The sequence below is a fragment of the Fusarium poae genome, chromosome 4 (assembly GCF_019609905.1).
Source record: "Fusarium poae strain DAOMC 252244 chromosome 4, whole genome shotgun sequence".
NCBI classification, from domain to species: domain Eukaryota; kingdom Fungi; phylum Ascomycota; class Sordariomycetes; order Hypocreales; family Nectriaceae; genus Fusarium; species Fusarium poae.
The window spans coordinates 7,493,768-7,505,308 of NC_058402.1; the positions used below are offsets into that span (position 1 = coordinate 7,493,768).

Consider the following 11,541-nt stretch of genomic DNA (forward strand, 5'->3'; position numbering starts at 1 on the left):
TTTCTGCTCCTAGATCCCAACTTTAGACAAAAAGATGCATACTCAAGATATGGAGAAACCTCATACCAATGGCGTGGGAGAAGCCCCGCCTACTGCCAATCAGCCCCTGAATGGAGACACAAACGGCATCTCCATCAATGGTGACTCTCAGCCAAAACGAACCAGAACACATGAAGAACGACTTGAAGATTCATCAAAGAGAGGCATAGACCTTCAGGTGATGCGCTACCCAGAGACCGGCATCACTGTTCTCATCGCCGGTGCTGGTCTGGGAGGCATAACCTGCGCTCTCGAATGCTGGCGCAAAGGCCACACAGTCCGCGTCCTAGACCGCAGCCCAACACCAGTCTGGACAGGCGACAATGTCCAGATCCAGCCCAGCGCAATCCTTCTACTTCGACACTGGCCTGATATGGGCTATGAGATTGAAGAGTGCCAGTACGATGTTGCCATGTCATACTACAAACAAACTGGCGAGAGAATCTGGGGTCCTGCGCCACCCATGTTCAACGACCCTGAGAATCTCAAGGGAAGACGTGGCTTCCCTTCTGTCAATGCGCATAGCCGTATCAAACTCTACCGCGCGTTCTTGCGTCAAGCGGAACGTGTGGGAATTCAGGTCGAATGGGGATGCAAGGTTGTCGAGTACTGGGAGGATCTTGGGCAAGGCGCTGGAGGTGTCACTCTTGAGAATGGGGTGAAACGCACGGCTGATATCGTTGTTGCTGCTGATGGCTTGCGCACCAAGTCCAACACCATCGTCCCTATGCCTGAGACATTGACGACAAGTGGCAAGGCGATTTATCGGGCGGGATATCCAGTTGAGCATGCGCTGAAGGATCCTTTGGTCAAAGAGATGTGGAACTTTGATCCCAAGGGACAGCCAATTTGGCAATTTTGGCTTGGGTGAGTCGATTGACGTGTTTTTGAGATGATAGACTGACAGTTGACAGCAATGGATCACACAACATGATTGCCCTCACTCATGATATCGCCTTCTGGAGCTTCATCCACTCTGTAAGTCAATTCTCACTTAGAATTTAGTACACTCAGCTGACTCGTGAAGCACGATGAATCCGCCAACGAATCCTGGGTTCCAGACGTTGACCCAGCAGAAGTCATAGCTGCCATGGAAAAGAACAACGCTGTACACCCAGCTGTAGCAGCCTTTATTAAGACTGCTCCCAAAGGGTCTGTGGTAAACTGGCAGCTCAAGTTCAGAGACCCCCACGAGCAGTGGACATCTCCCGGAGGCCGCGTTGTCCAACTCGGCGACGCAGCGCACGCATTCCTCCCAACATCAGGTAACGGCGCCACTCAGGCAATTGAAGACGGAGTAACTCTCGCAACATGTCTTCAACTCGCAGGCAAATCGCAAGCCGCCAATGCGACAAAGGCTTATAACAAGCTACGCTTCCAGCGTGTGTCGTGCGGGCAGAAAATGGGTTTTGTGAACCAGCAGCTCAAGCAGCACACGGATTGGGAGGCTATTGCCAAGAACCCTGCGTTGATCCGATCGCGATATCCAAAGTGGATTTGGAGCCATGATCCTGAGGCGTATGCGTATGAGAAGTTCTGCGAGGCTTTACATCATGTTGTGAGTGATGGAAAGATTCCGTTGCATAACACGAACTTTCCCAAGGGTCATCGGTATAGGCATTGGACGATGAAGGAGGTGCAGGAGCAGATCAAGGCTGGTGAGAAGTTGGAGGATTTGCAAGATGGGGACTGGGCTTAGGTGAGTTTTAGGAGAGTCTGAGGATATGAGGTAGAGTCTGGTGTGTTAATTGATTGCCGTGTTAAAACTTGTCACATGTTAGGGAGGATCATTTTTAATCTATTACCTCTCCCAGTTGAGTTATCATGATCTACCTCTCTATATCAAAGAAGTCCAACATTTGACAAAAACATCTGGCTACTAGGAATATGTTATACAAGATTATCTCTTCCACATGCATAGATACGGGCCTCCGTGCATCAGTCAAATTGACTGCCGAGAGTATAAGAGACAGAATTAGTGGGCCATTTTATCATCCTTAGAGTATAGTTCTTAGACTATTTATTTTTATATCCCAAGACTTAGGAGGTCAATTCCTCTGCTATCCGCTTGACGGGTAGCACTTTTTGTCAAGGCTACGTATATCTCGGTCAGGGAAGTCGATACTGTCAGACTCAGCACATCCGAAATTGTCTCTATTAATCGAGGCATCTAACTCTAATCTATCGCAATCTACCCACTGAAAGAATGCCACGACAGCTCATTCACAACCTCCTCCTCCAACATGACCTCAATAACTGACAACTCACTTCCAGCAGGCGTCTCAATCGCTTGAATCTTCAACCGCGGATCCGCCTTTGTAAGAAGAGCAGTCCACTCCTCCACCTCTCGCTCCTTCGCGTTGAAAGTCTGAATCATGGTCAGATCTTTCTGTCTGAGCGCGGCCTCAAACGTCTTGGAGCCTGAACCGGGTTTGGGCAGAACCATGTCCATAATAAGCAGGCGACTGGATGGGCCCATGGCTTCGACTACACCCTGCAGAATCTTGATAGCATCGGCGTCGGGCCAGTCGTGGAGGATGGTGCGAAGGAGGTAGACGCCAGCTTGCTGGATGGGCTGAGGGGTGAAAAAGTCATATTCCGTCACGCCAATGCGGTCGGTGATCTCCTTTGGCAGTTCAGTCATGCGAGCGCGAGCGTTTTGGATAGGCTCTGGGAGGTCTTCAATGACGAAATTGAGGCTGGGAAATGCTGTGGCTAGCATGATACATGTCGAACCACTGCTGCCGCCAATCTGTATACAGTCAGTACACCATCACCATTGCCCTGGTCGAGGATAGAGATACTTGCATCAACCACGGTAGCTTGTCCAAGATTGTTCCAATCGAATGCACCAAGTAAATGCTCAACATTGGAGCCGGTGTGAGACACGGCCCGACTTTTCATGTAAGCATGAAATAGCTCATTCAAATCAGGGCGAGTCTTGAGATACTGGAAAAAGGGCATATCCGTGTTGTAAACAATGTTATACGCAGTCTCATTCGTCGCCGACGTACTGCCCCAGCGCTGAGTGGCGTCTTTCAGCGCAGCCATGACAGGAACAGTCTGATTGAACATGTACAAAAGCTGTGTCTTCATGTGAACGTCTGTAGCAAAATGACAAGACAAGTCATTATGCGAAAGCTTTCCGTCCTTGGTTTCGCAGAGAAAACCTGCAGTCATGGCCATGCGAGCGACCGATTGGAGAGTCGACAATGGAACTTTGGCTTGGATGGCGACTTGATGGTAAGATATTGCCTTGGGAGGGAGTGGAACGAAAGAGAGTACATCAAAGTGACAGATCCAGCGAATGCAGTAATACTGCTGCTGCTGGGCGACAAGTTCGGTTAGGAAGCTGTGAGGATCATGCACCAGCTGTTTAAGCTGAGTAGCATACTCAATTACAGAGTCTCTGTCCGTCTTGTTCATTTTTGGTAAGGTTATGTCGTATGCAGATAAGACTAGGTAGGTTGTATCGTATTTGATGAAACGTAAAACGCGAGGAACGCGAGGTAATCAGGTTTTTTTAATAATACGACTCTGACAGCGACTCACTTACACGGCATCCGAAGTCCATGAATGCGGGAGCTGAAAAGGTACACTGAAAGAAGTTGCCGATCAAATCCCCGATAGAGTCCCCGGTATCCCTGTTATTGTCCTTTCGGCTGCCGTCTGACAAGCTGCATGTAACATCAGCCCCAGAGCCACCACCTGTTTTGGTGGGAGGTGCAGGATCTAACGTCCCTGATTTGCATAATCCTGGCTGAAGATCTGCTCCTTGTCGGTAGTTAGTGAGGCTCAACTCGGGAGACAAGTTTCTGTCAAACATGCAGGACATGACGGCATTCAGACATGGAGTAGAGAGTACTGATATCGGATTCCGAGAAGAATATCAGTATCATTGAGTCAATTGATGACGGTGAGAATGAGTATGAGAAAAGAGAAATGATAACATTGTAATCTGTTGAAACAGGAGATAAAAAGAGCACATCGTCGCTTCATTGACAACTGTACGGAATAGAAACAATAGACAAGAAGAACATAGACTTTCAACCACTATAGCTTCACAAGATTCAACACCTTTGTTATGGCTTCCCATCTTAAGCTGTATCTCTTTGGAGATCAAACCTTTGAGATCCAGCCTCACTTGAAGACTCTGTTTCAGAAGCGCGACAATCTCTTCCTCCAAGACTTTCTGAGCAAGGCCTATCATGCGATCCGAGTCGAGCTTTTCAAGGTTCCCTATAGCATTCGGAAAGATCTTCCCCGATTCACCTGTCTTGAAGATCTTCTTCTTTGGGATCAAAGTGGTCAACGATGTATCGCTCTCGACATGGCCATGACCACTCTTTACCAACTTGCGACGTTCATCAGGTACATGCCACTCAGTATAAAACAGGTTCATTGTCTACTAACACGAGCGCAGCCAAGCAGGTATTTCGTCATATGATGCACAGAGTACAAGGGTCGTTGGTCTCTGTACAGGTGCTTTTGCAGCTGCAGCTATTAGTTGCAGTAGTTTCACAGCAGACCTCATCCCCATGGCCGTATACGCAGTCGTTACCTCTTTCAGAACTGGCTTGCTTGTTACTGATACTGCTCGAAGGGTTGACCCTTCGCAGAACATGGATCAGAGCTGGGCACTCCTAGTTCCAGGACACAAAGCGTCTGCTGGTGTTGAAGACTTTTGTAATGAGCATGTATGTGCAAGCAATTACTGACTATGAGAAATGTTGACTAATAGCCCTCTTCAGGATCTCCCTTTGACAAGCAGACCTTACATAAGCGCATACGCTCCTAATGGCATCACCGTCAGTGGCCCACCACAGCGCCTCGTTGAACTTGCACAATACTTGTCCACCAAGAGTATCACGTCCAAGAGTATCCCAATCCATGGCGCTTACCACGCACCTCATCTGTACTCCCAGGAGAATGCGCGAGGGATTATCGCGAATTTGATGCTCAACAAAGCCACAGCCCTTTCCGAGCAGATCCCTCTTCTGTCTGGCACAGGTTTCAAGCCCGAGGAGCGCAGTTTCGCTACACTCCTAGAAGACGCTGTTGCTCAAGTTTTGCTTCATCCTCTTCGCTGGACTTCCATCTTTGAAGATGTGAAAGCTTCTTTGGAAGATACTTCTTCTGAGAAGTTCACTGTTGTGCCATTTGGTACCAACGCTGAGCACTTGATCTACACTGCTCTCAAGAAGACTTCTCTACGCTCACTTGTCCCTGATACCACGATCCCAAACCAGAAGATCACTCTCGATAGCATCCCTGACTCGGGAACCGGGAAGCCAAAGCTTGCCATTGTTGCCATGTCAGGTCGCTTCCCCGGCGCCAAGGACAACGAAGCATACTGGGATCTTCTGTACAAAGGCCTAGATGTTCACAAGCCAGTTCCAAACCTTCGCTGGGATCAGAAGACTCACGTCGATCCAACTGGAAAAAACAAGAATACTGGCGCTACCCCGTTTGGTTGTTGGCTCGATGACCCTGGCCAATTCGACGCCCGCTTCTTCAACATTTCTCCTCGTGAGGCTCCTCAGGTTGATCCCTCTCAGAGACTTGCCCTCATGACAGCCTATGAAGCAATTGAACAAGCCGGTATAGTCCCAGACGCCACTCCCTCTACTCGTCCTGATCGTGTTGGTGTCTTTTACGGTGTCACCAGCAACGATTGGATGGAAACGAACAGCGCGCAGAACATAGACACGTACTTCATACCTGGTGGCAACAGAGCTTTCATCCCGGGCCGCATCAACTACTTCTTCAAGTTCAGCGGCCCCAGCTATGCCATCGACACAGCGTGTTCGTCGAGTCTGGCAGGTATCCATCTCGCTTGTAATGCTCTATGGCAGAACGATGTCGACACCGCCATCGCAGGTGGAACAAATGTTCTGACGAACCCTGATTTCCACGCCGGTCTTGATCGCGGACACTTTCTGTCGCGCACGGGAAACTGCAAGACTTTTGACGATGGCGCTGATGGGTATTGTCGAGGTGAGGGTGTCGCGACAATTATCATCAAGAGGCTCGATGATGCGCTTGCTGAGAATGATCCCATTCTGGGCGTTGTACTTGGCGCGTACACGAACCATTCGGCCGAGTCGGAGAGTATCACCAGACCCCATGTCGGAGCTCAGCGGGTCATCTTTAACAAGATCCTTAACGAGGCGGCTGTTGATCCCTATACTGTCAGCTATGTTGAGATGCATGGAACGTAAGTATTCTTCCACTAACTATTGTTTACATTTTTACTAATCGAATGCTGCAGAGGCACTCAAGCGGGCGACGCAACAGAAATGTCGTCTGTCCTAGAGACATTCGCACCGCCAGTCTCGGACACCAAACTCGCTCGCGCAAACACTCAGAAGCTGTACATCGGTTCAGCGAAAGCCAATATTGGCCACGGAGAAGCCGCCTCTGGTGTATGCAGTGTCGTCAAAGTCCTTCAGATGATGCAGAAGAACACCATCGTCCCACACTGTGGTATCAAGACCAAGATCAACCATCGTTTCCCAACAGACTTTGAAGAGCGTAATGTTCGGATCGCATTTGAACCTACGCCTTGGGAAAGAATCAGTCTTGACATTCCCAGACGAGTCATGGTGAATAACTTCAGCGCTGCAGGTGGTAACTCCGCCTTGTTGATTCAGGATGCACCGCCCAAGAAGCAACTTACTTCTGGGAAGGACACCAGAGTTCAGTTTCCCATCGCTTTTACTGCCAAGAGTGGTATCTCCCTACAGGGTAATTTGAGATCAATGCTCAAGTTCCTTGCTCAGAGTCCTGATGTCTCTCTTGCTGAACTTTCGTACACGACCACTGCTCGTCGTATCCATCATCAACATCGGGTTCTGATCTCAGGTTCTACTCCGAGTGAGATCTGTAACAAGATCGAAACTGCTCTTGAGAACAATACTGGAGTCAATCGACCAAAGAGTGCACCCAAGATGGTCTTTTCCTTCACCGGCCAAGGAGCCCAGTACCCAGGAATGGGAAAGCAGCTCTTTGAAGAGAACACTTTTGTGCGCGAGGAACTTCTCCAATTGGACCGGATCGCCCAGAATCTGGGTTTCCCATCTATGTTGCCCTTCATCCAGTCTGAAGAACAGGATGTCGCCAAATTTGCGCCGTCACTAGTCCAACTCGCTAGTGTTTCTCTTCAGATCACACTGAGCAAGCTCTGGGCTTCTTGGGGCATTATTCCGAGCGCTGTTGTTGGACATAGTCTTGGAGAGTATGCCGCTCTCAATGTCTCTGGTGTACTCTCAGACACCGATACTCTCTTCCTGGTTGGCGGCAGAGCGCAGCTGCTTGAGACCAAGTGCACTCGCGGTACGCATGCTATGCTTGTGGTGAAGGGGTCTCAAGATGAGATCGCTGTGGCTTTGAAGGGTGTAGAGTATGAGACTGCTTGCATCAACTCTCTCATCGAGACCGTCCTTGCTGGTCCTAATGATCAAGTCGCCAAGGTCAAGGAGATTCTCACTGCAGCGAGTTTCAAGACTACTTTGCTCAAGGTTCCCTATGCCTTCCATTCATCACAACTTGAGCCCGTTGTTTCAGACATTGAGGCACTAGCAAGCAGGGTGTCATTCTCGAAACCCAATATCCCCGTTCTCTGCCCTCTTGACGGCACTGTGGTGCAGGACTACGATATCTTCAGTGCTTCTTACCTTGCAAAGCACTCGCGCCAACCCGTCAACATGCTTTCCGCTCTTACAACAGCCTATCGCGACAGCACAATCAGCGATCGCCACATGATGCTCGAAGTTGGTCCTCATCCTGCTGTTACGGGTATGGTGAAGCCCACTCTCGGCCAGCAGATAACTTGCATTGCCTCACTCCAACGTGGCAGAGCACCATGGGAAATGCTCTCCGCTGCACTCAAGACCCTTTACGATGCCGGTTCTAGCATCAACTGGGCTGACTATCAGAGCAATTTCCCAGGTTCGCATTCTGTTGTTGCGCTTCCGGCTTATAGCTGGGACCTCAAGGACTACTGGATCAAGTATGTCAACGACTGGACACTACGAAAAGGAGATCCTCCCCTGGTCATCAACAATGCACCCAAGCTTGAGAGTACCACTATTCATCGCGTCGTTGAGGAAGATGGTGACTCTAACAAGACACACATTGTTGTCGAGGCGGATATTGCTCGCAAGGACTTGAGTCCACTCGTCCAAGGGCATGAAGTCGACGGTATCCCTCTATGTACACCATCTGTATACGCAGATATTGGTTTGACTCTGGGCAAGTATCTTCTCGAGAAGTACCAACCTCAAAACAAAGATAACATGGTTGTTGTCTCGGACATGACTGTTTCCAAGGCCTTGATCTTGCGCGGTGATGGATCGAAGCAGCCTATCCAAGCCCATGCTGACGCTGACTGGTCGTCTCAATCCGTGGCTATCAAGTTTATGTCTTTTGATGTAAGTATTTCTCATTACCCAAATGCATCGATACTAACTATATCACAGAACAAGGGCAATCTTCAAGAGCACTCTGCTTGTGTCGTTCGCTTCAAGGACAGAACCCACCAGGAAACCCTCCAATCTCAAGTCCAGCAAACGAAGCAGAAGATGCAAACTCTTCGGGATCAAATTACAACAGGCGAAAGCGCCCGCTTCAATCGACCCATGGCCTACCGCATGATCCGCCCTCTTGCGCGTTTCCACGATGACTACCGTGCCATCGACGAAGTCGTTCTCAACAGTGAGACTCTTGAAGCATCCAGCAAGATTAGCTTCGGAACTGTCAAGCGGGATGGTGATTTCCATACCCACCCTGCCGTCATCGATGCCCTCACCCAATCCTGTGGATTCGCCATGAACTGTAATGATCATACCGACATTGACGTCGATGTGTACATGAATCATGGTTGGGGATCTCTAGAGCTTTTTGAGGCACTGGACTTTGAGAAGAAGTACACTACTTATACGCAGATGCATGCTGGTGATGGTGGACTTTGGTACGGTGATGTGACCATCTTTGATGAGGACAGAGTCGTTGCTTTCTTTGGGCAGATCGCGGTAAGTATTATGCATGATATGTCCAAGCACGATACTGACAGGACTTTAGATTCAGGGTGTTCCCCGACGTGTTCTCAAGGTCATTCTCTCTATTGAGAGTGGCAAGAAGGGTCAACCTCAACGCCAGGTTCAGGAGAAACCTCAAACCACTTCCAAGCCCTCCACCACACCATCATCCAAGCCGACGCAGAACAAGCCAGCAGCCAAGGTTGAGCCTACCAAGTTCTCCACCGCCATTCGCATCATCTCAGAAGAAAGCGGTATCGAGATTGCCGACTTCACAGACGGCACCACCTTTTCGGACGTGGGCATTGACTCCCTCCTTGGTCTCACAATATCCGCCCGCTTCCAGGAAGAACTTGACATCGATCTTGACTTCAACGCACTCTTCTTCGAGCATCCCACCGTCAAGGATCTACGCAACTTCCTTCAAGGTCCAGGGGAAGACGTCAGTGGAAGTTCTTCCTCCGCAGCCAGTGACTCTGGTAGAGAGTCAGACACGACTGGAAGCGCAACTCCTGAACTTCGTGAAGAGTTTGCCAAGTCCATTGATGTCGAGTTTGAGCGTGCCCTCGAGATTATCTCCGAGGAGAGCGGTGTTGCGCGCGCTGATTTGGACGACGATACCAATTTCGCTGACTGTGGCGTTGATTCGCTTTTGTCTCTTGTCATTGCGAGTCGCTTCCAGGATGCGTTTGACTTGGATGTTCGGCACGAGCAGTTGTTCATGGAGTGTCAGACGGTCGCTGATTTGAGAAGTATGCTCGCCAAAGAGATGGGTATGGTTGAAACGACGCCTACTGCCGCTATCAGCGAAGCTGTTGAAGTTCCTGCGCCTGTTGTTTCGGAGGCTGTTGCTGAAGAGACCGCTGTTACTCATAGCGATGTCTCTGCTCTTGCTTCGCGAGAAAAGGCCATCACTGAGCTCGTCCACAAGTACTCAGCTGGCTTTTCCGCCCCGACTTCTACTCCTTCTGCCTCACCTCTCAGCAAGAACGGCACCGTCGTCCTCGTTACTGGAGCGTCTGGCGGTCTTGGTAGTCATCTCGTCTACGCTCTCGCTCAACTTGAAGATGTTCGCACAGTCATCTGCCTCAATCGTACAAACAGAGAGGACCCTGAGACTCGTCAGTACAAGGCTATGAGAGACAAGGGTATTCGATTCCCAGAGAATCTCAAGTCCAAGCTACGAATCTTCCAGACAGACACTTCAAAGCCTAAGCTGGGACTTTCAGATAGCGAGTACTCTTCCATGGTACGTGATGTAACTCACATCATTCACAATGCCTGGCCCATGAGCGCCAAGCGGCCTCTCTCAGGTTTTGAGTCTCAGTTCCAAGTCTTTCGCAACCTTCTCGATCTCGGTCGCGAGTGCGCCTCTGGTCGTCCTGAGGACTTCAAGTTCAGCTTCCAGATGGTGTCGTCTATCGGTGTAGTAGGACAATGGGGTCTGGCAGCTGGTCAAACAGGCAAGATTGTCGTCCCTGAGGAGAGAGCCACTATCGATTCACTTCTCGGTAATGGCTATGCCGAAGCGAAATGGGGTTGTGAGAGAATGCTCGATGAGACTCTTCACAAGTATCCTAACCGTTTCCGCCCTATGGTTGTTCGCCTTGGTCAAATCGCTGGATCCAAGACAAGCGGGTATTGGAACCCAATGGAGCACTTTGGATTCCTCATCAAGTCATCGCAGACGTTGAACGCTCTCCCTGATGTGGAAGGAAACCTGAACTGGACTCCTGTAAACGACATCGCGGACACTCTGACTGATCTCGTCTTGTCCGATCAAGCTCCTCGTCCGATTTACCATATCGATAATCCAGTTGGTCAACAATGGCGCGACGTCAATGATATTCTGTCCGACGCTTTACGCATCCCCAACCGAGTCCCATTCAAACAATGGCTCGACCTCGTACGAAAGGCACCTCAACAGGATAACCCCGCCGCTTTGCTCGCAGATTTCCTTGAAGATACATATCTTCGCATGGCTTGTGGTGGCCTCGTACTTGATGTGAAGCATACCCTCGAGCACTCCAAGTCCCTGGCGGCTGTTGGGCCTGTTTCAGAGACTGTGGTGAGAAAGTACATTCACATTTGGAAGGAGATTGGATTCTTGAAGACTACTGCGGAGGATAAGGCGGGATTTGAGGCTGAACGGATGAGACTCTGGGGACCTAGAGCGTGAACATCTGGGGTTTGTTGCGGGTAATTTGGTAGGATGCTATTCGATCGGGATTGGGGCTTTTCTTATAGACTTTCTTTATACTCGTCGAGAGTAAATAGTTTTCTCTAAATAGACGTGTCTTCATATACAATTTTCTTGTGGAGTCATCATTTACCCGTCCCAATTTGTCATTATCATCATCACCATCCACGACATCCAAGGGAAATTTCCCCTTACTCGGTCGTACTTCGGGCACGCCATGTCAGGAAAGGGTAGATTGAAGACAAGTTGGTAGGTAGCAGAAAC

At 49.6% G+C, this 11,541-nt stretch overlaps 4 protein-coding genes across 4 annotated transcripts; 2 read left to right on the forward strand and 2 right to left on the reverse strand.

Moving 5' to 3' along the window:
* Positions 1-34: 34 nt before the first annotated feature.
* FSR3 (fusarubin cluster-monooxygenase) lies at positions 35-1,738 on the forward strand (the record flags this gene model as incomplete). The annotated part of the gene is made up of 3 exons (XM_044856875.1): positions 35-906; positions 954-1,017; positions 1,067-1,738. The coding sequence occupies 3 exons, from the start codon at positions 35-37 to the stop codon at positions 1,736-1,738; spliced, it is 1,608 nt and encodes a 535-aa protein (XP_044704188.1).
* A 492-nt stretch (positions 1,739-2,230) lies between these two features.
* Positions 2,231-2,683, reverse strand: FSR2_1 (fusarubin cluster-methyltransferase; the record flags this gene model as incomplete). The annotated part of the gene is made up of 1 exon (XM_044856876.1): positions 2,231-2,683. The coding sequence occupies one exon, from the start codon at positions 2,681-2,683 to the stop codon at positions 2,231-2,233; it is 453 nt and encodes a 150-aa protein (XP_044704189.1).
* A 71-nt stretch (positions 2,684-2,754) lies between these two features.
* FSR2_2 (fusarubin cluster-methyltransferase) lies at positions 2,755-3,465 on the reverse strand (the record flags this gene model as incomplete). The annotated part of the gene is made up of 1 exon (XM_044856877.1): positions 2,755-3,465. One exon carries the CDS (start codon positions 3,463-3,465, stop codon positions 2,755-2,757), a length of 711 nt encoding a protein of 236 aa, XP_044704190.1.
* Positions 3,466-4,123: 658 nt separating this feature from the next.
* FSR1 (fusarubin cluster-polyketide synthase) lies at positions 4,124-11,256 on the forward strand (the record flags this gene model as incomplete). Its single annotated transcript, XM_044856878.1, has 6 exons — positions 4,124-4,410; positions 4,463-4,736; positions 4,791-6,256; positions 6,311-8,471; positions 8,520-9,071; positions 9,121-11,256. The coding sequence occupies 6 exons, from the start codon at positions 4,124-4,126 to the stop codon at positions 11,254-11,256; spliced, it is 6,876 nt and encodes a 2,291-aa protein (XP_044704191.1).
* Between the last annotated feature and the right edge of the window lie 285 nt (positions 11,257-11,541).